Consider the following 25,116-nt stretch of genomic DNA (forward strand, 5'->3'; position numbering starts at 1 on the left):
CACCCACCACACAGCTCCACCGATGCACCCACCACACAGCTCCACCTACACAGCTCCACCGAGGCACCCACCACCCAGCTCCACTGAGGCACCCACCACACAGCTCCACCGATGCCCCCACCACACAGCTCCACCGATGCCCCCACCACACAGCTCCACCGATGCCCCCACCACACAGCTCCACCGATGCAGCCAACACATAGCTCCACCGACACAGCTCCACCGATGCACCCACCACCCAGCTCCACCGATGCACCCACCACACAGCTCCACCAAGGCACCCACCACACAGCTCCACCGAGGCACCCACCATACAGCTCCACCGAGGCACCCACCACACAGCTCCACCGATGCACCCAGCACACAGCTCCACCGATGCACCCACCACACAGCTCCACAGATGCACCCACCACACAGCTCTGCCGATGCACCCACCACACAGCTCCGCCGATGCACCCACCACACAGCTCCACCGATGCACCCACCACACAGCTCCGCCGATGCACCCACTACACAGCTCCGCCGAGGCACCCACCACACAGCTCCACCGATGCTCCAACTAAGCTCAACCAATGCACCCACCAAACAGCTCCACCAATGCACCCACTAAGCTCAACCGATGCACACACCACTCAGCGCAACCACATCATCACTCAGCGCAACCACAGCATCACTGGTTCAAATATGTTCTTTCAATGTTTCAAGTTGTCTTCAAGCTTTCACGCTTTATTACAAATCACAAAAAGATGTTAATTTCACTTCTGTTCTCGGATTTTCGTCACAATAAAAAACACTGAACATAATCTTCACAAAAGTTATTTACAAAAGTTTAAGCTATTGCCATTACAAATTAAATACATTATTTAAGTATTAAATATTTAAAAAAAATAAAAGCCATTGTTATTTGTAATATCAATATATCTAAGTCACGTAAATACAAAACATGTTGCATTACAAATGCTATAGGTGTCACATTTGCGCAAGTTATAACTATTGGCATTGTAAATGACAAAGCTATTAATTTAGCTATTTAAAAAAAAAAACACAAATTAAAAAAATTCATTCATAAGACCAATAGCTCAAACTTTCCTAATGCGAGCCCTATTGCATTTCCAATGCTTGTTTTAACAGTGAGGTTCCATGAAATAAGAGCGGGCGAGTGTGAATGAGATTTGGCATCCCCTAGTGTGATTTTCTAACACAGGTAGCCACAGTCAGAGGGTTGCCTCTTAAGTAGTTTTGCTGCAGCTTGAGTAGATTTTCTACTCGAGCTGCAGCAGAATCAACTCGAATGGCCATACATGGTGCCGTTTAAGCTTATTTTCTAGCGATGAAATGAAAATAAAATATATAGCGCAATGGCTACCCTCAGGCCTCCCAAGGCGATGCACGTGTTACCGGCGTTAAATTGAATCTCACGCTGTATTATTTTCTGCCCGCTGGTAGAACTACGGGGAATCTCATAGAGTTTCTATGTAAGACAGCAAGTTCTGCCCACCCTTATGCTTTACCACTACACAATATCTACAAACATTGTACAGTTTTATAAGGGTGATGCAGTGAAAGCCTGACCTCTTCATGTTCCTCCTCATCGTAATCCTCTTCTTCTTCCTTCTCCTCTTCTTCTTCCTTTTTCTTCTCCTCTTCCTCATCAGATGTCACTTCCTCTTCTTTCTTTTCCAGAGTCTACAAAAAAAGGGGAATTGCCAAAATAACCACATGCTTATAGTTTTACAGTTGTGTGTTTTAAAATAAATTTAGTTCACAGACAACTGTTCTCTTCAGCCTCCTACGAGGTAATCAGCCAAACTGAGCGAATCTGGAACGGCATGAAGCAGTCCCTAATTAGACCAAACCAGCAGCACAACATTTAAAATCATCAAAAAAGCAGATAGTCTTAATTTGACGTGCAAAATAAAGCAGAATCATTAATATTTAACGTTTTTGAGCTGTATTTACTTCTGTTTTGAAAAGCTGTGAACTCGTGCACATAGATGGATTTAAAACTGAAATGAATTCACAAAATGTGACATTGCAGTCATAAACCCTTTCCTACTTCCTCATAGCGCTCTATCGTGTAATATGATGCAGGATTAAATCCTAAGAAAGCAAAGGGAGTTTCTCTTGCAATTTTGTGAATAACCACAAACGCAATTTTTTAGCCTTTCACAAATTTATCTCGGACCCTTTTGCACCACAGAAACGGTTGGAAACACGTTTCTGTAGCAGGCTAGCGAGAATCCCTATACGGGGCAAAAAGTGGAAAAAACCACCACCCCAAACATTCTTAGGTTGCACCAAAGGGCTTTTTCCACTTGGGAATAAACATGAAAAGGAAAAAGTGTGAAGCTGCACAGAAGCACTCTTGTATATATATCTGAGGCACTTCAATATGAGAGTAACATTAAACTTCTCACTAAGTAACATGAATCCCCTCAATGGCATCTTACCAAGAGGAATAATCAAATGATGAAAAGTCATCTAGGCACTGGTGTAACGAAACTTGAGGGGGCCCCCTGTAAGGTACGTGGAAGAGGCCCCTGCGGACTCAATTAGGCAATCACCAGCCAGAGAATTATGCTGAGGTTCCCCCTGGAGCTTGGGGCCCCCGCACTGTGGGGACCTGTGTTCCGCCACTGCATCTAGGCTAGGTACCAGTGAAACACAGAACATGCTGGATTGCTTAAATCAGTGGTTCGTAACCTTTTGACTTTTACCATCTTAATCAAGCCCTTAAATAGCCCTCCCCGGCCCTGTACTCACCCTCCTGAATGATTCTCTCTCATCAGTCCAAGTCCCCACGGCTATTAAGAAAGCCATAGTAGTACCTCTGCTAAAGAAACTAGGAGATGACCCCACGCTTCTATCCAATTACGCCCGCTTTACCCTGTTCCTGTTTCTTGCTAAGATATTGGAGGAGCATGTAGCTAATAGTCTCTCTAAATTCCTGGAAGAATCCAAATACCTTGATCCTTACCAGGCAGGGTTCCGGCCGGCCCATTCTACAGAAACAGTCATATTGGCAGTCCTGGACACTCTCCGGGACTGTGCTGATAAGGGCTCCCCGCATGCACTGGAACTTCTGGATCTATCTGCGGCCTTCGACACAGTCAACCACGCAATTTTGGTTGACCATGTCAAACTGGCTGGCATTCAAGGCGTCGCTGCCTGCTGGCTCACCTCATTCCTGGATGATAGGTCTCAGGCGGTCTGCCAAGGGCCCTTCCTGGCTTCCCCACGCAAAATCACATGTGGAGTTCCACAAGGCTCGGCATTCTCCCCTCATCTTTTCAATATCTACATTTCCCCTCTGATTCAATCCCTTAAGGAAAGAAACGTGACAATCTTCAATTATGCGGACGATTTACAGTGGGTCTTTAAGATAGACCGCTCTGACAGCTCGGTTGTGGACTTTCACCGTATTTTTACTCATGATGCTTTGATCCAGATTATAATTGCCACCGTTTTGTCACATTTAGATTATGCCAAATCGGTATACCTGGGTAAGTCTCTCTATCTGTTCAAAAGGCTGCACCTGGTTCAAAACCAGGCAGCACGGCTGGTCCTTCGACAACCAAGACGGCAACCAGTCAAGCCTGTTCTAAAGAAACTACATTGGCTCCCCATTTCTCAACGCTGTGCTTTTAAAAGGGGCTGTCTTGTATTTAAAGCCTTACATGGCAATTGCCCTGCATTTATCAACAGCCTGATACTCAGACACACCCCGACACGTAATCTTCACTCGGCCCATCTCTCACTGCTTACCATTCCAACCTTCAAGCGAGTACGACAAGGATGCTGCAGATTTGCGGTCCTCGCTCCTAAACTCTGGAACTCTTTCCCTCTGGAAATCCGGTCCAGCACTGACATTCTGCAATTTAGAAACTTTCTCAAGACCTGGCTGTTTCTGCAAACCTACAAATAGATTTCCTGGTAGCATACTAAGCCTCTCTAGCGCCATGAAGCCGCCCGGTGTAAGCGCGCTCTACAAATTCCATTAACATTAACTGCTGGAACCGCAACTGAACCATTATTGGAATCCAGGCACAATGGCCTAGCTATTTTCGATAATTTGAACTGCAGAACAATACACCCTAATTTTTCTTGCTCACACCGTCCTGTATTCTTGTTTCCTGCTTATAATTGTATATTTTTGCATTCACCATCACGTATGTTTCAATACTTTTTTCTTTAAACACTTGACACGGACTTCGATCTTGTGTTTTTCATCTCGGACTTCGCGTTGCCTGTTTTCCTTTTCTTTTGACCTTGGGGTTGTACTTCCGGGTTCGGTAGTATTTCCTACGTCACCACGCCATCGTCATTTTTCGCTATGGCATGTTTCTTTCGGAAACGCGGGTCTAAAGCAAAGAGGTATGTTTAATTATCTCACTAATTTTGTGAGCACTCTTTATCCGTTAAGAGCACTTCACTTTTACCGTTACCCTCAGCCACTTGTTGTCGACACGGTAAGTATGTCCCCGACCTTCACGCTCGTCTCGAAAACTATTCACTTGCCCGTGCTACACTTCTGTTAATGACCAAGTTTTCCTTGGCTTGTATTTTTCTAACACGCTCACATTCTTTCTTGTTAAGAGAGCACTTTTTTTCCCAGCTAGATTTTTCTAACACGCTCACTATTTTTGTTGTTATGAGAGCACACTCCCATACCAGTGTTACTGTTCTACATGAACTTGTCACATTCATGTTCGTGTTTCAAAAGCACATTTTCTCCTTGCTACCCACACCTGTAACATATCGAACTCACATATTTACCCGGGCATTCAAACTTGCACGTTCGCATACCACGGCGTGCACCATTTTTGTTCTTGTCTCCTTTAGGAGTCACCACCTATTTAGGAGTGAACGGGCTAGCCACTCACCTCACCTTAAGTTATAGCAGCATTTTTGCTGCTACAGTTAAGCATTCTGTACACTTGGATTTCGACATTTATTTTCTTTTTCATTTCTCAGAAAATTTCCCCTGAAGAAGAGCATCTGCTCGAAATGCATTGGGGCTATATTTTCAGTGGGTTGACCTACTAAGCACCAGTAATACATGCTAAGACCTGTCCAATCATTTAATCAGATAGGATTAATATGGATTGAATAACCTTGTTTCATATCAAGTAATATGAACACAACATTCCGCACATAAATCTTGGATTTTTTTTAAAGACTTTACTTGCTTTTATTGAATTTGTTGAAAAGCGACATTCATCGCTCCAGGAGTGCTTCAGATTCTTCACCCTTCCCGGGGAAGGGTCTTCTCATACGCATCCTCCTTAGGTAGCCATGTTGAAGGTTCTCGTACAGAGACTAAGTTAGATGAGTCCCTCAGAATTAGGTCCTGGTCCTTGTTGGATCTGGCATCTTTATGGAATATTCTGCAATCCAGCAAATCTGGCTCTCCCGCTGGACCCCCTGCCCCCTGTCAAACTTAAAGTACTTAATGACCCTGTGCTCACCGTACTTTTAAAACTCCTTAATTCCTCTCTGAGTGTGGGTACCATTCCTCAGAATTGGAAACATGCGCTTGTTCTCCCCCTTTTAAAAAACGTTGGATTGGATCCCTCCTGTTGGTCAAATTCCCACCTCCCCCCTATATCTCTTCTTCTACAAAATTTTGGACAAGCATGTCAACGTACAACTTTCCACTTTCATTGAGACTCACGACATCTTTATCCTTCACAGTCAAGCTTTAGGGCGGCTCTCAGCACAGAGTCCACTCTAACCGTGACTGAATGCCTCAGACAACATCTGGACTCTGGTGGTACGGCTGCTCTCATTCTGTTTGACTTGAGTGCAGAGTTCGATACAGTGTCTCACTCTATTCTGATCGACAGACTTGAGGCCTTCGGCATTGAAGGCCTGGGTGAGATCCTTTTCAAAGAATCACCCCTTCCAGATTTTTTCAGCTGATGCCAGATCAAAGACTCTAGACCTGACATCTGGAGTTACTCATGGATCTACTCTAAGCCCCTTGCTCTTTAACATCTCTGTTCGCCCTCTAGCGGACGTCATTGAGAAATGCGGAATCACCCTGTTTTCTTATGCCGATGACACTCAGATCATCTTCTCGTTATCTGATGCCCATCGATAGGACCTTTCACTACTTCATGCAGGCCTGAGGAATATTTCCTTTTGGATGAATAATAATGCATTAAAACTTAATGGCAGAAAAACAGAGATCCTTGTTTTGGGTAACAATCTGGGTCTCTGGGGACCCAGCCACTGGTCGGACTCTCTGGGGCCCATACCATCTCCATCTACAAAGGTCAAGAATCTTGGTTTCTTCAAAGATGACAAACTTTCTTTGAAGCCACAAGTTTCTAAAGTCACGGCTGTCTGTTTCTCAGTACTTAAATGGCTGAAAAAGATCCACTAGATGTCTTTAGAGACACAGAGAACAGTCATTCAGGCCTTGGTCACGTCCAGATTGGACTAATACAATGTGTTTTACCTATGCGCCGACAAGATTTCAATTAGAAGCTCCAGACCATTCAGAATCCTGCTGCCCAGCTTCATTTTCGACCATCGGGACATGCCCCTGTCTCTTGCACTGGCTAATGATTTCAAAACTCTTTGAATTTAAAGCACTTTGCTATATGTTCAAGGCCAAACATGGCCTTGCACCCGCGTACATTCAAGAATTAGTGACTCCTTATGAGCCTACGTGTTTGCTGAGGTCTGCCAGCCAAGCTTTGTTTACTACGCCTAGGTTCCGCTTAACCCGCATCCAAGGACGCTTCGTTTCCTATCTCGGCCCCAAGTTATGGAATTCTCTATCTTCCTCCCTTAGGAACTGTAATTCCTTATTGATGTTTCGCAAAAATCTGAAAACTTGGCTCCTTTAGCTATTGGCTGGGTTTTCACTGTCTGAAACGGGGTAGCTGTGCGCATTATAAGTTTGTAAAAAAATTTAAAAAGATGCCCTTACAGGTGAATGATGTGCTTTGCTAAAGTATTTCCATTCCATTCGACCCCAAATATTATGGCCAAACATTGTGGAGGATACAATATTTCAGTAGTACACCGCAGAAGGTCATGGAAAACATACAATGAGGATTGTGTGTGTTTAATATAAATTCTGTAAGTAAAGCAAAAACAGGCATTCTCAGATTGCATTTTTAAAATGAAATGGAGTCACTGCAATGTAAGACTAATCTAAAATGTCCTAGATATCTCTGTAGTGGATCTGTGCCATGCTTCCAGGTAAGGAGTACATTTGTCATTATAGAATTACAGACATCACTTCACCACCAGAATTGAGGTATATCTGACGAGTCTACAGCAGATAATTTACACTAATTCCCACCACAAAAGAATTACACCATTCAAAGAAATTTCTCAATGAAAGAAGCAAATGAAGAAAAATATAAACATTAATCAAAAAATAATCAAAGGGACATCAAGACATGGAAATAACAAGAGCCACCCTTTGTAAGTTGCCAACCATATCTCCTGATGCCTCTTCAAAGCTCTTGATGTATGTATTCAGGGTCCAAGGTTTTGATTAAAGAATATTGAGGATGCTCCAAGCAGATCGGTTGACTGAAAATTCGAGGCTGCATTTATTTGTGTTTACTTTTTTTTTGCTGTATACATTTTAACGGTTTAGGTTGGTGTACTCTGCTCTCACGTGACCTTCTTCATCACAATCTGCAGGCGTTGCCTGTGTTCCATGTTCTTAGTTAAATAAAACCCCAGAAACTAATGTGGGTGTGCCCTATGGGTGGAGTCTACATTGAAGTTTAGGTCATCAGAGATTAAGTATTTAATGCACAATGAAGATGTGCCTACTCACTTCCTATGTTACCAGGTCTTCGATGCCCACCAACTTTGTCCGAGATTTATATGCAGTTATTCAACATGGGCTCATTCTTTACAAATACGTCTTCTTTAATGGTTATTTCTAGTTCAATATCGTAAATTGTGGAATGAGTTTTACTTTAAACATGGTTACCTCAAGTTTCTTTATGATCTCTTCTTTGTCCAAAGGAATCCTCTGCTTGTGTTTAGGGAGAACGACAGTGGATCCTAAAAAAAGAATGTAGGAATTATTGCCAGTAAGAGGTTATTCCCAGTGTAGACTACTGGAGCCATACCAGTTTCTTAGAGTCATACTAATGGCATAATATAATTCACAATATTATTCACTTACGACATGAATATTTTCAAATTTGAATACCATCTTCATCATCCTGTGAGTTATCAAAAATATCCCTAAAAACAGTGAGACTTTCTGCAAGGTGGATACCCATCTCCTGCAATATGGAAAATCTGCAATATTGTTAGTTAAACACGTATGATTATGTGGGTTTCCGATACAATTTGCAGCAATGGAAAATGACGTGGAATATTGTAGTCATTTTTAGGACTTGTCTGGCGTTAGCTATGGGAGGGCTTTTTGTAATCAATACGCTTTTGGCAGGGGAGTTTAAGCCCAGCCCATCTTTTTTATTGGGTAGCGTCATCTTCCATGCGAAATGCTGGCTTCTGATTGTAAAGGAGGCTTCTTAGTCCCTCCTTGTTACAGTCCTGTCCACTTTGGCCCCGCCCACCCGGACTGGATCTTTTACCTGCGGCATTAGACTGGGTCCTTCAATTAGCCAGGAAGAACTTTCTTTTCCATTTGTCCGCGAAGCCCTTCCGATAGTGGAAGCACTTTTTTCTCCCATTCGGCCGCAAAGCCCTTCCACTAGTTCCCCCTGCTCCCAGATTGCCCCCGCCTGCCCATGCCAGGCCGAGGCAATGTCCTTTTAAATAGATTCCTGGGCCGCAAAGCCCTTCAGATAGTCCTCCCAGCTCCCAGATTGCCTCAGCCTGCCTATGCCAGGCTGAGGCCTGGACGGGCTCACTCCCCCCCCAGCTCTAATTGAAGACATTCCTAAACAGTATCCCGTGGCAACGGCGTGACTGTCAGTACGTGGTTTCTGCTAAGTCTATGGGATTGTGGCTCAGTGTGCACAGAATCCTGCAGTACTGCGGTGTGCACTGAATACATCCAGTCCACATCTCTTCCTGGAGAATCGGTGACAATTAGCCCCAGAGCACAAACTCTTGACAGTAAGAGCTCTGTGTGTAGGATGAACGTAAAGAACTTATGTGCATTCCAGCTTGCTTCGCACAATGTGCGCACAGCCCAGCCAGTCGTGGTAAACTCCAGGGGTGAGTACTTAGTGCAGTGAAATGGATTGACACTACCACATAGGAGAAAATAGCAGTACTAGGCAAAAGCAAATTACCTGCATTATGCACACCGTAAATGTCAAACCAACTGCTGTCATATTAAGTAGGTTAAGTGTTAGTGTTGTTAAGATACCAGTTCAGCAGTGATAAATGGTTGTCTTTCACTGCAAATTTAATAGAAAGTGCAGCAGTAGGCTGAAAACACAACTGCATTTGTTAAATTTCACATTAAAACTATACAACACACCAGAGCACAATCAAACCACTATCACACAACAAAACATGACTAGTCGCAACACATCAAACTACAACGGAACACATTAAAACACAAAAATACATATTACAACGCAATATTTATTTATAAAATTTTATATTGCTTAAAAAAACACTGTTTTTTTAAGCTGTTGTGTCATTGCACCTCAGCTGTAGCCTGTATAAATACACATGAACATCCCACATCCATAAAGATGGATTCCACATTCATAAAGATGGATTGTGGGGTTCGCCAGGGATGCATACTCGCTCCATTCCTATTCTGTTTAAATATAAATGACTCAGAAAGTCACCTCAGAATCGGACATGTAGATGAACCCACCATAGGCTCCAGGTCTTTACCTGCCCTAATATACGCTGATGATTGTGTTTTAATGTGAAGAACTGGGGTGGGATTACAAAGACTTTTAACCAGTTTTAATAATTTTATGTGAGATCTTGGGTAAAAAACAAATGTCGCTAAACCGCATGCTATGGTAGTAGGAAAATCACCATCTAAAACTAAGACATTTTATGTAAAGAATGAAATACTGTGTCAGGTGGCAACTTTTACCTATCTAGGTATTCTTTTTAATGAAAAAAATACCTGGTCCCGCTTAGTGCATGCAAAGATCGGGGGTTTCAATAAAAATGTGGAGGCCATTTTTAGATTTACAAAAACATTTGGCTCGCGTCCCCCCCCAAAAAAAATCCTAGATATATACAGAGCACGTACTTGCTACGCCACTTTATATGGCGCTAGAGCATGGAGTTACACCAGCACTGAGGGCCTTCAGAGAGTTGAGAATTTGATGCTAAAACATGTTTTGACACTATCTAAAAGTACCCCTGACATCATGTGTCATAACTTAAGGAATTGGGTGTAATACTGTTGTCATTTCGTGTGCAATTAGCATCTTTGATACTTTGCTGCAGCATCTGGGTAAAAGTTGAACCAGCCCTGAACTGTGTTATAATCTTGGATTGTTTGAAATTGGACTGTGCAAAAAAAATCCCCTGGCTCTCTTACTTGCAAGATCAACTGGAGAAGCTGGGATTGCAGGATTATTTTAATAGACCGAGAAATATATCTGCAATTCAAAAGATAAACTTAAAAATTATTTATTATTATATTTCAGCAATGTAAAAGATAACCAGGAGATGGTTAAAAAAAGGGGTTGTAAGAGCATTCGTTGTTCGTAAACTCCCCATGCATATAATCTTATTTTTCCTTCTATTTTAATCATGCCAAGATGTTTTATTTAATCAGGTTCAGGATGGGCATTGCTAATCTGTTGGTTTTGATCCAAGTAATGCATACTGTGACGCTAAATTAGATTTGTGTCCATGTAACTCAATCGCTGCACAGAGCACTCTGCAATTTGTTTTTTTGTAAACTTTACCTTAAACCGAGACACACTTTTTAAAAACCTTTATTAAGATTTTTAAACATTAGAAAGTGTCAACCTGCACTATGTCACCTACTTCTCTTAAATGATGAATTCACTTGTTTTATGATTTATAAGTATATTTCTACCGCAGTCCGGCTTCGTAATATCGTTGGAAAGTGAATCCCTGTGTATTGAGTATGTTGGTTAAAATGTTATGTTTATTCTCCTCTGTAAAATTATGTCTTATTTTGTTCTTTTATGGCTATCTTTTAGCCGCATAAAGATTTTTGACTGACTGACACGTGAACATTTTTGGCATGTTACCGCCACTACAACCCTGATTTCCAAATACAGAAGACAAAATGTTTGCACCAAGCACTCCCATATTTAATACCAAAGCCATGAAATAACGCCAAACAAAATTGTTTTCTGCTTTGCCGTTGGGTATTTAACAAGCCCCTTTCCATGCTGGATAAACAAATACATATTGTCCAGAACACACTGTGCAGTACTTTGCAGCAAGAAGTCCCAGTAGCAGACAGAACATTTATCAGGGTTATGTACCTCTTTCTTTTCGCTGCTACCTTTTCACTCGATTGATGTGCCCTATACAAATCTAATGTTCCCGCCAATTCCTTGTGGCTGCTGTCACAACACACAAGATTACTGATCCACAAACACGAACTGAAGGTATAGCTATGTGAGTTTTGTGGAGGGAATTTTCATTGGTTGTACACTCTCCTTCTGTTGTAATAAGTCAGAATCTGATTCCAGATATTTTAAAGTGAGGGTGGTGATGGAAGTTGATCCCAATAAAAGACTCCACTAAGCTTCATGCAAACAGGGTGCACAGAACCTCCAGATCAAAATCAGCCTCTTGGAAGAAGTCTCTGGAGCAAGAGTTGTGAGAACAGTGCTAGTCTGCCTGCTCTAGGGGAATGGGGAAAGAGAGATGAGGCCCGGCTGCTAAATTCCAGATGCTGAAGAACCAATGAATGGGGCTAGATGGAATGACACCTTTAGAAATTGTGCTAGTGAAAGCAAGATAAAACTGAACTTGAAAACAGAGCTACTGGCCAATCTCAGGCGAGATGTCTTATGATAATCTGGAACAACATGTGCAGAAATAATATAAATTGTATTCAGCTGTCAAACGAGGCAGACCAATTATTGGTGAAACAGTGATGATGTCAGCAGAACACAATGTGGCAGTGCTGCATGTTTTGATTCAAGGAAAGATGGCATTGTTAGAGAACTGGTTCCTCCCATTTCCAAAAATAATATTAAAAATACCTGTAAAGAATAAAGTACTAAAAGACGATAAAAGGCTCTCTATTGACTTTGATGTCCTTCTATTAAAATTGAACGTGGGCCACCAGGGCAAAAAATAAAATCTGTATTTTGTTAGGTTCAGGCCGCTAAGACCTTTTCAGTGCAGCTTCAGAGACATGAGTTTTCCATGATTCTTTGTCAAGGTTAGTGGATATTGCCTTTTTTTTGCTGTCCTTATATCTCTGAGGGTTGTTGGAGGACGATGTCAGTGTTACTTTTAAAGATCAAGAGGTTCACAGAGGATTCTCATTTGGAGAAGAAACAAACGGGAAAGTATATTCTGTATTCTTGTTTTGACTGAATGTGTTTTCCAATTGCTGTGTGTGTCTGCTGTTCTTCGTCTACCTCTTTAACCCCTTTGATGCGTCGGGCACGCGGGAGCCGTCCGACGCATCAGTGTTCATGTGCGTCGGACGGCTCCCGTGCGTCCAACGCCATGGCAATGGGAATCCCTCTGGTGCGGGCACCTGAGGGATTCCCTTTACCCCCCAAGAGCCTCGGGAGCTGGGGAAGAGATTCCCAACTCCCAAGACCCCGCCCCTCAGGGTTTCCCTGAAATGAAGATCAGCGTGCATGTCGCGCTGACGTCATTTTAGTGAAACCGAAAGGAGCCGAGAGGCTCATTTCAGTTTCCCTTTCTACGTGCTCAGGGGGCTATCCCAGCCACCTGAGCACGTAGAAAGACGGGAGAGGTATTGTTGGAAAGGGGAGAATCTCCCCTTTCTAATGGCACCCCTCCCCAGTGGATCCCTGTTTGGGGATCGCCCCAGGAGGGGGATCCCCAAGCATGGATCCACCCACTAGGCACCAGGGAGGGGGGAGCGGCCCCTTGGGCAAGGGCCTTTGCTTCCCGCATATTAAAAAGGGCAAATTTAGTCTTTCTGCCCCCCCCCCCGGGGGTAGTAGCCCCTAATCTGCCCACCGGGGGGGGGGGGAGGGGAGAAAGCCCACTAGTTACCTGGGATATCATACCAATTAGAGGTGGGGCTGCCCAATATGGGCATGCCCATGCCCCCACCCTCCCTGCCACATGCTTACAGTCTTTCTGCACCCCCTGGGGGCAGATAGGGGCAGTAGCCCCCAATATGCCCCCCGGGGGTAGAAAGGCCACTAGATACCATGGATTTAAAAAATATATATAATTAGGGGTGGGGGCTGCTCAATTTGAGAATGCCAATGCCCCCACCCCTCTGCCGCAAAGGTACAGTCTTTCTGCCCCCCTGGGGGGCATAAAGCCCACTAGATATCAGGGATTTTTTTTTAAATTATAATTTGGGGTGGGGGCTGCCCAATATGGGCATGCCCCGCCGCAAAGCTACAGTCCTTCTGCCCCCACTCCCCTTGGGGGCAAATCGGGACAGAAGCACTCAATCTGCCCCCCCCCCCCCCCCAGGGGGTCAGAAAGCCCACTAGACACCAGGTTTTCCCCCCCCAATAACTGGCATGCTAATGCCCCCTCCCCCCCACAAAATTCCAGTCTTCCCGCCCCCTCGTCCCCACCCCCCCCCCCCCCAGGGACAGAAAGCACCCTAGATGCCAGGGATTCTGTTTTTTTGTATTTACATTTACATTTAAAGACCCGGGGTGGGGGCTGCCCAGAATAGGCATGCAAAAGCCCCCTACCAACACTCCAAAGAAACAAAAAACGTTCTGCCCCTCCCCCCCGAGGCAGATGGGGGCAAAAGCCCACTAAGAGCCGTTTTAAAAAAATATATAAGTAGGGGAGCGGGCTGCCCAGAATGGGCATGTCAATGCCCCATCTCAAATAAAAAATGCTACAGCCATTCTGCACCCCCATGGGAGGCAGACCCCCCGGGTGGGGGCGGGGAGGGGGGGGGGGAGGTGGGGCAAAAAGCCGACTAGCCACCAGGGATTTTTTTCTCTCCAAAGTTTGGGGTGGGGGCTGCCAAGAATGGACATGCCAATTTCCCCATCCACCCCAAAAAAAGAAGCCACAGTCTTTCTACCCCTCCCAGGAGGCAGATGGGGGCAGTAGCCCCTGATCTGCCCCCTGGTGGGGGCAGAGAGCCCACTATGCACCAGCGAATATGTTGGCTTTTTTATTCGCAGGGGTGGGGGCTAACCAGAATGGGCATCCCAATGCCCCCAACCCCCGAAAATATTAGCCACAGTCTTTCTGCCCCATCTGGGGCATATCGGGGCAATAGCCCCTGATTTCCCCCCTCCCAGGGCGACAGAAAGCCCACTAGGCACTGACTTTTTTTTCGGAATGTGCCTACCTGTGGATTTTGGGTCCTAGCGCAGCAGGAACCTAGGGAAACATAGCAAACATATATATTTTTGAAAACTAGACACTGAGGGGAATCCAGGATGGGGTGACTTGGGTGGCTCTCACTAGGTTCTGTTACCCAGAATCCCTTGCAAACCTAAAAATTAGTTTTAAAAAAACACATTTTCCTCACATTTCTGTGGTGGAAAGTTCTGGAATCTGCGTGGAGCCACAACATTCCACCCACCCCGCTTTCCCCAAAGTCTTCCGAGAAAAATGGTACATCACTTGTGTGGGTAGGCCTAGTGCCTGTAACAGGAAAAGGCCCAAAATGCAACATGGACACGCCACAAATTTCACAATGAAAAAGGCCCCTTTTTTGGAAAAGTGCCAAGCTTTAGATTTTGAACCCTAGCTCTGCCGGCACCTAGGGAAATCTAGCAAACCTATATATTTTTGAAAACTAGACACCCAGGGAATCAAGGATGGGGTGACTTGACTGGCTCTCATCAGGTTCTGTTACCTAGAATCCCTTGCAAACCTAAAAAATTGTCCCAAAAAACAAATTTTCCTCACATTTCATTGGTGGAAAGTTCTGGACTCTGCGTGGATCCATAAATTTCCACACACCTTGCATTCCCCTAAGTCTTCAGAAAAAAATGGTACCTCACTTGTGTGGGTAGGCCTAGTTCCCGCAACAGGAAACGGCCCGCAACGTGGACACCACATTTTCACAGTGAAAACTGACCCTTTATTTGCAAAGTGCCTAGCTGTAGATTTTGAACCCTAACTCTGCCGGCACCTAGGGAAACCTAGCAAACCTATAACTTTTTGAAAACTAGAAACCCAGGGGAATCTAGGATGGGGTGACTTGTCTGGCTGTCACCAGGTTCTGTTACCCAGAATCCCTTGCAAACCTAACAATTTTTCAAAACAAACACATTTTCCTCACATTTCTGTGGTGGAAAGTTCTGGAATCTGAGTGGATCCACAAAATTCCACCCACCCCGCATTCCCCAAAGTCTTCTGAGAAGAATGGTACCTCACTTGTGTGGGTGGGTCAAGTACCCGCGACAGGCAAGCTTCAAAACCTATTGAGGCGATATCAAAATTACCTATCAGAAAACAACCTGGTTTTGCAAGGGGGGCACATTAGTTTTTGGCCCCGGGGTCGGCGGCTATCCAGGGAAACCTACCGAACCCACACATTTCTGAAAACTAGACACCCAGGGGAGTCCTGCAAGGTATGGCTTGCGTGGGTACCCCAACATTTCCCTACCCAGAATTCCCAGCAAACCTCAAGTTTATCTAAAAAATCATTTTTTCTCACATTTCTGTGTGGGAAAGTTGTAGGTTCACTGGGCTGACACAAATTTCATACCACCCAGCGTTCCTCTAGGTCTCCCAATAAAAATGGTACCTCACTTGTGTGGGAAGGCATAGTGGCTGCAACAAAAAATGCTCCAAATCGTACTGTGGAGACTTCAAAATTACCTATAACAAAACTTCCTGGTTTGAAGGGGTGGGGCACCTGTTTTTTTGGCCCCGGGCTCGGCCGACATCACATGTGTTTTATTCAGCTAAATTCGAAGTTTGCAGGGTATTCTGGGTAGGAAAACGTTGGGGGATCCACGTAAGCCATACCTCGCTGGACTCCCCCTGGTGTCTAGTTTTCAGAAATGTGTGGGTTAGGTAGTTTCCCAAGATGGCCGCCGAGCCGGGGGACAAAAACCCAGGTGAACCCCCTTGTAAAACCAGGTTGTTTTGTGATAGGCCATTTTGATGTCTCCTCAATACGTTTTGGGCCCTTGCCTGTCGCGGGTACTTGACCCACCCACGCGAGTGAGGTATCATTTTTATCAGGAGACCTGGGAGAACGCTGGGTGATAGGAAATTTGTGGATCCACGTAGATTCCAGAACTTTCCCACACATAAATTTGAGAAAAAAGTATTTTTCAGCTAAATTTGAGGTTCTGCAGGGGATTCTGGGTAGGAAAACGTTGGGGGATCCAAGCAAGCCATACCTCGCTGGACTCCCTCGGGTGTCTAGTTTTCAGAAATGTGTGGGTTTGGTAGGCTTCCGAAGTAGGCCGCCGAGCCCAGAGCCAAAAACCCAGGTGACCCCCCTTGCAAAACCAGGTTGTTTTGAGATGGGTCATTTTGATGTCTCCTCAATATGTTTTGGGCCCTTGCCTTTGGCAGGAACTTGACCCACCCACGTGAGTGAGCTATCATTTTTATCGGGAGAACGCTGGGTGGTAGGAAATTTGTGGATCCACACAGATTCCAGAATTTTCCACCACAGAAATGTGAGGAAAATGTGTTTTTTGGACAATTGTTTAGGTGTGCAAGGGATTCTGGGTAACAGAACCTGGTAAGAGCCAGTCAAGTAACCCATATTTGATTCCCTGGGTGTCTAGTTTTCAATAATATATAGGTTTGCTAGGTTTCCCTAGCTCTAGTTCAAAATCTACACCTTGGCACTTTTCCAAAAAAGGGGCCATTTTCACTGTGAAAATGTGGCGTGTCCATGTTGCATTTTGGGCTGTTTCCTGTCACAGGCACTAGGCCTACCCACACAAGTGATGTACCATTTTTCTCGGAAGACTTTGTGGAAAGCGGGGTGGGTGGAATGTTGTGGCTCCACGTAGATTCCAGAACTTTCCACCACAGAAATGTGAGGAAAATTTGTTTTTTTTAAACTAATTTTTATGTTTGCAATGGATTCTGGGTAACAGAACCTAGTGAGAGCCACCCAAGTCACCCCATCCTGGATTTCCCTCAGTGTCTAGTTTTCAAAAATGTATAGGTTTGCTAAGTTTCCATAGGTGCCGGCAGAACTAGAGTTCCAAAACTACAGCTAGGCACTTTGCAAAAAAAGGGTCATTTTTCATTGTGAAAATGTGGTGTGTTCATGTTGCGTTTTGAGCCGTTTCCTGTCATGGACACTATGCCTACCCACACAAGTGAGGTACCATTTTCATCGGTAGACTTAGGGTAATTCAGATTTGTAAATCAACTGTTATTACCTATTGACTTTCAAAGCATTTCTGCCTTCCAAATGAAAGACAATGTGTAAAAAATACGTCATTTTGAAAAATGACCGATAATTCTCATGCTAGTATGAGTATTCCCAATTTCGGAAATGTGCAAATATCTATTATTTCTAAACTCTTTATTTTTTCCCATTTCAGAAATACATAGGTGTCTTTCATACCGATGTGTCCATGTATACATTTTCCCACAATAATTGCTATATACCAGGTACATAATAAAAACCCATTGCAAGTTGCTGCTCAGTTTTTGGCTCTGGGTTCATCGGGTTCTTGGTGAACCTACAAGTCCTATATATCCCCACAACCAGTAAGGTCCAGCGGATGTAACGTATGTTGCTTTCTAAGAGCTGTCATAATTAGAAGACGTTACCGGTGAAAATGTTGACACAAAAGGCTGTTTTTTCAACTATTTTTCGATTTTTCCTATATTTAACTGTTAGATTCTATGAAAAAACCTTGATGGATCTACACAAATGACACCTTGCTGAATTTAGAAATCTGTCTAATTTTCTAAAATGTATAGCTTTCTAGGATCCAGTATTGCTTTCATACCCATTTCTACCATTAACTGGAAAGAGGTTGAAAGCATAAAAAATTGCAAAAATAGGCTATGTCCCGGAAAAATGCCAAAACTGTGTAAACAAATGTTGGTTTTCTGACAAAAGTCTTTCATTCCCTAAAAGCTGGGGAAATGGTGATTTCAGCCACACAAATCCTTTTTTTATACCATTTACAGGGACAAAACCCAGAAGCTTTCATTTGCAGCACTTTTTTCCCATAAAAAAAAAAAAAATCTGATGTATATGGTCTAATTTCTGGGTCTCCGCCACGGGAATTCACAAACCCTGGGTACTTTCAGAATCCCCAGGATGTTGGAAGAAAAGGACGCAAATGTGGCGTGGATAACTTATGTGGTCATAAAGTTACAGGGACCTAAGCGCAAACTACCCCAAGTAGCCCAAAAAAGGCTTAGCAGAGGCGGGGAAAAGGCCTAGCAGCGAAGGGGCTAAGCTCCTAGCAAGCAGCTGTGGCTTCTGTTATGTTAGTTTCTGACTGTTGTGCTGTGAATATGTAACAAAAACATGATCAGAGCTCTGGGTGCAGTTGGGTATTGGGACACAAAGATCTGAGTTTCCGGTCAAGTGTTAGACGTGCCAATAGCATATTTGAGGACTTAATTGTTTAAAATAAAATGTTTCAAATCATTTCCCATTTGTGGGTAGCATTGTTCACTATGCTAGTAAACTTCAAAGTAAACCAGTGAACATAAGACGATATGGGAGACCACATGAGGAAACATCAGTGTGTGCCCCTACCCCCATAATAACATCTCAAAGTGACTTTTTCCCCCATTTAATTTTGAAAACAAACTCAATGCACCAAATATGTTCCAGGGGCTTGAAGGCAATCAGTTGGAATGTTTCCAGGTATCACACTACTGTGGAGCATTATACATTTCTATAAGAAAGCATACCTCTGTATTTCTCTTCCTCTGAAGAGGAGACACTATCCACAGAAGACTGTTCTTAAAAGGCCAGTCCCATATCTGAATCACTAGGACAAGAAGAAAATGAAGAGTTCTTTCCATACATATGGATCCATTATTAGACCTTGAAGAAATGTCAATAAGGTCTCAGTTGGCTCAGAACTATTGTAAAGCTGCCTCATCACTACATGAAATCCAGAGGAGGAATTCCACTCCTGTGTTGGAAGGGGGAAGCAAACTTATCAATAAGCCGTAATGTGCAGTTTTTAATCTGCCTACGCATAACACAAGCATTCTGGTAAGATGTTTCCCCTTTAATTCTGACAGGTTAGCTTCCTTCTAAAAAACAACCATAGAGGGGGAGCTGGATGTTTACCTTTGCCCAGGATTGCCTTAACCACAAACAATTATGCAGCAGGAGCCACAATCACCACAACAGGTTCATTTGTAGTCATTCTGTGTTTTTGTCGCTGGCTTGAGGCATGGAGGGTTGACAATCCTGCGAAATCAATAAAGCAATGCACTAATCCAAGAGAGAAGGCCCACTTTCAAGTGAAGGAGGTAGCAGAACAGTGGGCAAGAAACTCAATAGGTGTCCTAAAGAGGCAGGTTGAGAAACAGGAAGCCAATGCATGGTTTCTATGGCTTTCGGTGTACGATAATACTTTGTGGGATGCACAGAACTCTGTATCATTCTCAGAATCAGGAGAATCCATATCTGTGCCTAAAATGTGCTCTTTGAACATGGATTGACAAACTGATTCATGCCAGTTTAGAAGCAAGTAGACACTGCCCTATTAAGACTGAAACAGAATCTAGCAACAGCAAAAGAAATATTGTGCATTTCAAGCAAGCCACAATATTGTGAGAAACTGGTCTGAAAATATATGACTCTTTTTGCGATTCTTGGCTAAATCAAAAATGTCAGAACTAATTCTTCTAGAAGAGTTGTTACTTGAAAAACAGCATTGTCTTCTTAACCTGAAGTAGTGCAAGAGATATTAAAAGTACCAGGAACAGTATTGATGGCAAGCTCAAATTTATTATTCCCTACCAGTCTTGGAAGCATGTATGTTCATAAGCAAAATTGGGAGCAACTTAGAAGAAGGATGAAAGTCATGTTAAAACAATAAAGCACTGTGCTGCAATGTGGGTACTTAGAATGCCATGGAGAGAAATGAAAGAGGTGGAGAAGGCTCACATTCCATCCACTGGAGTCCTTAACAATTTTCACCAGGAACTAACAAGATAGTCACTAAGCCGCCCAGTGAAAATATGTATTGCCTTTGTGAGACATTGTACTACAGGTTGTAAGACAACCTGCGGTATCAGTCGCTAGATACCCTGCACATCAGTGCCAAGCACCAATCTTCAAGAACATCCTCCTCTCCCGACGCGGAAGGGTCTTGAGCTCAAATGTCCACGGACTCGATAATTCTCGCTTCGGTGCCTGCTCTAATCATGGGTTCTCACTCTGCAACTCTGGGCATTAAGCTTGCTTAATCTCCACAACGGCCCCCTGCGGCGGGATGCCTGGCTTTCACCTTGGGGATGCCTTGTAGGGGCTATCTCACAGGGAAAAAGCCAGGACGGGTTCCCAAGGCAAGCGCCGGGAAACCTCTGGGTAGCTGTGCGCTCAATAAATGCAATAATAATAATAATAATAATAATAATCATGAATTTGACCTCCTTCTTAGCCAGTCCAACCATCAAAAGTCCCTAATTAATAGCAAAAATCCCACTGAGTTGTAGACATCCTATACCGGGTCTGGTGGCTTAGTGGGCTTCACTGTGAGGGACTGTGTTCGACCTCATGGTCACAGGTTCGAATACCAGCGGGTCCACTCTGCCTTTCATCCTTCGGAGGTCGTTAAAATGAGTACCATTGAGTTGGGAAATAATTAACATCTGTTATTCAGTACCAAGATACCCTTGGATTAGCGTGCACTTTACAAATACAAATCTAATGTTATACCAGGATGATCCATAAGAAACAAAGTCTCAAAAGAGTCAGGGGAGCTGTTCAGTTACTACCGATCTCCAACTCTTTGTAAAGTCAGCTAAAGATTATCCATTCAATAGATCTCAGCTTTTTTTGTAAACTAACAAAAAAACCTTCTCGCTGACATTCAAACAGACTGAAATTTAGGTGGAGGGAAGAAATCTGCCTTAATCACCACTTGGAACCACCCGAGAACAACTGTGGACGCAGTGTTGCCACACTAATACTACTGGATTTCCATTCTATTTTTGGCATGGTGCATCATTGTAGGAGAGTAGGGTCTACTTCCTATGGTTACCTCCACTTTTTGCTGTGATTCTCTGTTTTTTCGACTTTAGTGTGGCTGTGGGCCTGCCAATCAGACCCACAGCCCAGCTGTTCTCTCTCTAAATTGATATCATGTACTTTAGGTACATACCAGATTGGTTACTGGGTCACCCTTGTAAGCCCCTGTATAGTGTACCATAGGTACCCAGGGCATAGGTGCACCTTAGGCCTACCAGGGGCTGCAGCATGTATTGCGCCACCCCTGGTTTGCCTTCCAAACTGACATCACAGGTCTGTTCACACAGCCTGTGTAAGGTGGTGTAATCACCCCTTACTTAGAGATATAGTATACCTATATCTATATATACATGTAGACACATATACACCTATAAGTCACTCCTATGGCAGGCCTTAACAATCCTGGAGGCAGAGTGCTTGGTTTTATATGAGAGGGTGCCCTAGCATGAGCTGAGCCCCTCTGCAGCTTTCGGAACCAACTCCTTATAGCTGTTCTATGATATAGCCATACCATATACTCTTAAGTGCATTACAATCCTTGCGGTTAATGCTAACTTTGGTTTGGCTTCATCAAAACATGTTGTGTAAGGTGTCAAACACTTTAGAATACTACCCCTCCCCCGCCAGTCCTGGCGGCGGGGGTAGCATTCCACCCTTCTAGAGGGAGAAGACATGTAGTTACTGGTTTACCGGTTAAAGTTAAACAGAGCCTCAGCATCACAAAATGGATGCTGCTGCCACAGACACGAGTCTGACCTCCTGTTGCTGGACGAAACTCCGCAGGGGAGGCCTGGACAATAGGTTTCCTGTCCAGGAAGGTGCCAGCACCTCCCCAGATAGGCTTTTGTGTATTGGAGAAGGGAGGGCTGCATTCAGTGAATGCTTTCCAGACACTGCCTGGGGCACACAAGGTGCTCCATGCATAGCCCAGTTCAAACCAGTTGCTGGGGCACTCTGCCCCAGCTCTGGCACGAAACTGGACAAAGGGAAAGGGGTGTAACCACCCCCTTCCCTAGTCCACCCATAGGAGAGACCTTAAAGATAGTCCAACCCCTAAACCTAGTATAGGTATAGGAACCCAGTCCCTAGGACTTTAGATTACCCTGGACGAATCTTTGCAAGTCATATTGTGGACCTTCGACGTTGGATATCTCCCTTGTGGTCAAGGAGTGACCACCCTGTTCAAACAGGCACCAACAGCAACTTTGCCGGTCTGCATTTTCGAGGCTCCCGCCGGATCCCGAAGAATCTGCGACACAGGACACGGACTTCCAGACATCTCTGATCCGACCCACACCCACAGCAAAGCTGAGACACGTGGCGGACATGAGAGACGTGGGAAAGGAACTCCTGGACATCCTGCATTTTGCAAGCTGCACTCCTTCTACAAGGTATCTCGAAGTTGCGCATTGGGGTGCTTGAAGCCCCAGCCCCGAGCACCATTTGCACCGAAGCCCAGGCCCCCCACACTCCGCGACTGTCCCTTGGGCCCCGCTTTTGTATTTGAGTTTGACGCGTCTTCCCGGTTTCTTGCCTGTTGGCTAGTGAGCCCCCTTAAGACTTTTCTTTACAACAAACTTGCTTTCCTGATTGCTCCAGGCTTGCTCCAGCTTCCCTGCAAAGGAGAAGCGCCACAGACCTTGTTGCTCTGCAACAGAGCCAATCTCGACATCCTGCGTGGGTTGCGGTTGCTAAGGCTTGTTGGGTCCAATCCGGATACCGACACTGCAGTCAACGACATCCGTCGTGGGACAGCTCGAATCCAGCGCCTGGTCATCGTCGATGCCTCCTGGACCTCGTGGCTGAAGAGACAAACTCGACTTCTTCACCTGAAATCACCCGACATCGCCTGGTTCCTTCCTGGTACCTTCCTGGTCACTGGCTAGTGACCCAGACTCTGTCCCTTCTGCTTTCAGGTTCTTCAGATCTTCGATACACCCTTGGATCCACCCGGACACTTTTCCTCTGGTCGCCTACAGCACTTTGCAGCTCTCCATTGAAAACAACGACGAAACCCAACACGAAAAGACACCTATGCACCCGGCTTCCCTGGGTGAGGTAACACGAGTACTCCGGTGCTCCCGGGGGTCTTGACTCTCGAAATGTCCTAGTTTAAAAGGGTTCCATCCTAGTCCATCCGGAAGTGTCCTTAAATTGTATATTTGTAACTTCTACGTTTCCCATAGAAAGTCAATGGTAACCCGCGCCTGTGTTTAGACACTGCACCGTCTCCTGTGGGACTCCTATTTCCTAACCTTTGGTTGTTTAGAGTAGCCCCAGCGATTCCACAGGCCCCGGGCCTGCTTTCCAATTTTCTCGTGGTTCTTACACCACTATTTTAGTATATGGTTTGTGATGCCCCTAGGGCATAACATATACAGTATAACTTATCGTATATTAACTCAGGGACTTGTATTGTATTTTTACCTCTGACCTCAAAGAGTGCAGAGGGGTTGTGTTTAGAATAAATACATATATATTTTGATATATACCTTGTGTGGTGTCCTTTCATTTGGCACTCAAGGGATTATAATTGGTAAAAACAACTTGCTTAATACGCTCTCTGAAGTCTTAGCCTGATGACTGCTGGTCCACGCTACCACTAGGATAGCTTTCTATAAGGTTGACTTTACAACCACCATCAATAAGGGTCGATTAGCCTGGTGCAAGGTGCCCACTAGAACTAGTGGGTATCATATGCCAGGCTAACTTCTCACAATCATCTCTTCAAGTTTGAGCGATCTTGATATTCAAGAGGCTTTAATGAAGTTAATTTTGCCTACCCCACTATAATATCTAACATAATTTCACATATGTCTTTCATCAGCTCCTTTTCACGAACAGTAGCTACGGAAACCCATGTTTGTTCTTCAATGTCAAGAACTGTACAACATCCCAAATGAGCCCTGCCTTTGACAAGCAAACAGAGGAAGGACTTAGGAAGTAAATGTCGCCTACTTTAACAAAACAGTCTTTATTTTTATCCATACATGTCCTATCTAGCACATACAGCCCTCTCCATTCTTTTATCCACATATGGAAAGCCTCTAACAGTGTCAGCTTGGTATATCCTTGATACAAGCACCCCTTTCTTTCTGTTCCTGCCTTCCTGAACCATTCATTTTAGGTGTTTGGCCAGTTCATTAACAGGAAACAAAAAGCACCCCTTTGCACCTATCCACACTTAAACCTCACCTTCTATGGGTCGAATAATTTTCTACCCTAAGTAGTATAACTCAACTCACCAATGCTGGAAAATCAACAGGGTACCAAAAGCAACAAACTACATCACCCGACTACTCCTGGAAAAAAAGCAAGAATTCCTAAACTAAAAACAGGAATACCAAAAGTCGATAGCTACGACACGGGATTTTAGTAATGTGCCCTATCTCTGAGGACACAAAAAAGTTGGTGCTCTCACCGAATGACCCGTTTCAAAATCAGTAACAGAGAGCTCCAAACTTCAAAATGCAAGTGCTGAAAACGGAAGAACAAAATGTGCTTCTAGTTTAAGCGATATACCAACACTTCGTACAATTCAAAAAGGATTTTGGGCATAGACCTGTTATCTCTCCAGGAGTAACACACAATACCGGAAATCAGCAGCGTCCGCTCCATCTCTTTCTAACTGTACAGTTAGAAAGAAATGAAATCATTGGACTATTTATGTGACACAACCTGCCACTCTCTAGAGGGCATGCCAACTTTTAAGCACCTTTTGTGATAAAAGATCTTTAAAAATATCTTGCCGGTCGTTAATGACCTCTATATACTGTATTTCTCAGTATAGCCAGCAAATAATCAAGAGCTGCTCCCTTCTGGTTAAACAGTTGGTTGATGCAATTTAAGTCATAAAAAGGGTAAAAACCTGTGTATTTATTTTTTGATAG

The 25,116-nt window shown here is 44.2% G+C and overlaps 1 protein-coding gene across 3 annotated transcripts in view; it reads right to left on the reverse strand.

The window, feature by feature from the left end:
• POLR3GL (RNA polymerase III subunit GL) overlaps window positions 1-25,116 on the reverse strand; it is a 102,388-nt gene that overhangs the window by 20,794 nt on the left and 56,478 nt on the right. For all 3 annotated transcript variants that reach the window (XM_086922339.1, XM_086922338.1, XM_086922340.1), the window contains 2 exons: window positions 7,967-8,040; window positions 1,573-1,686 (listed from right to left, as the gene is read on the reverse strand). In XM_086922339.1, coding sequence (XP_086778465.1) covers window positions 1,573-1,686; window positions 7,967-8,040 — 188 coding nt within the window. The remainder of the gene's footprint in view (window positions 1-1,572; window positions 1,687-7,966; window positions 8,041-25,116) is intronic.

The sequence above is a fragment of the Lissotriton vulgaris genome, chromosome 5 (genome assembly GCF_964263255.1).
Source record: "Lissotriton vulgaris chromosome 5, aLisVul1.2, whole genome shotgun sequence".
NCBI lineage: Eukaryota > Metazoa > Chordata > Amphibia > Caudata > Salamandridae > Lissotriton > Lissotriton vulgaris.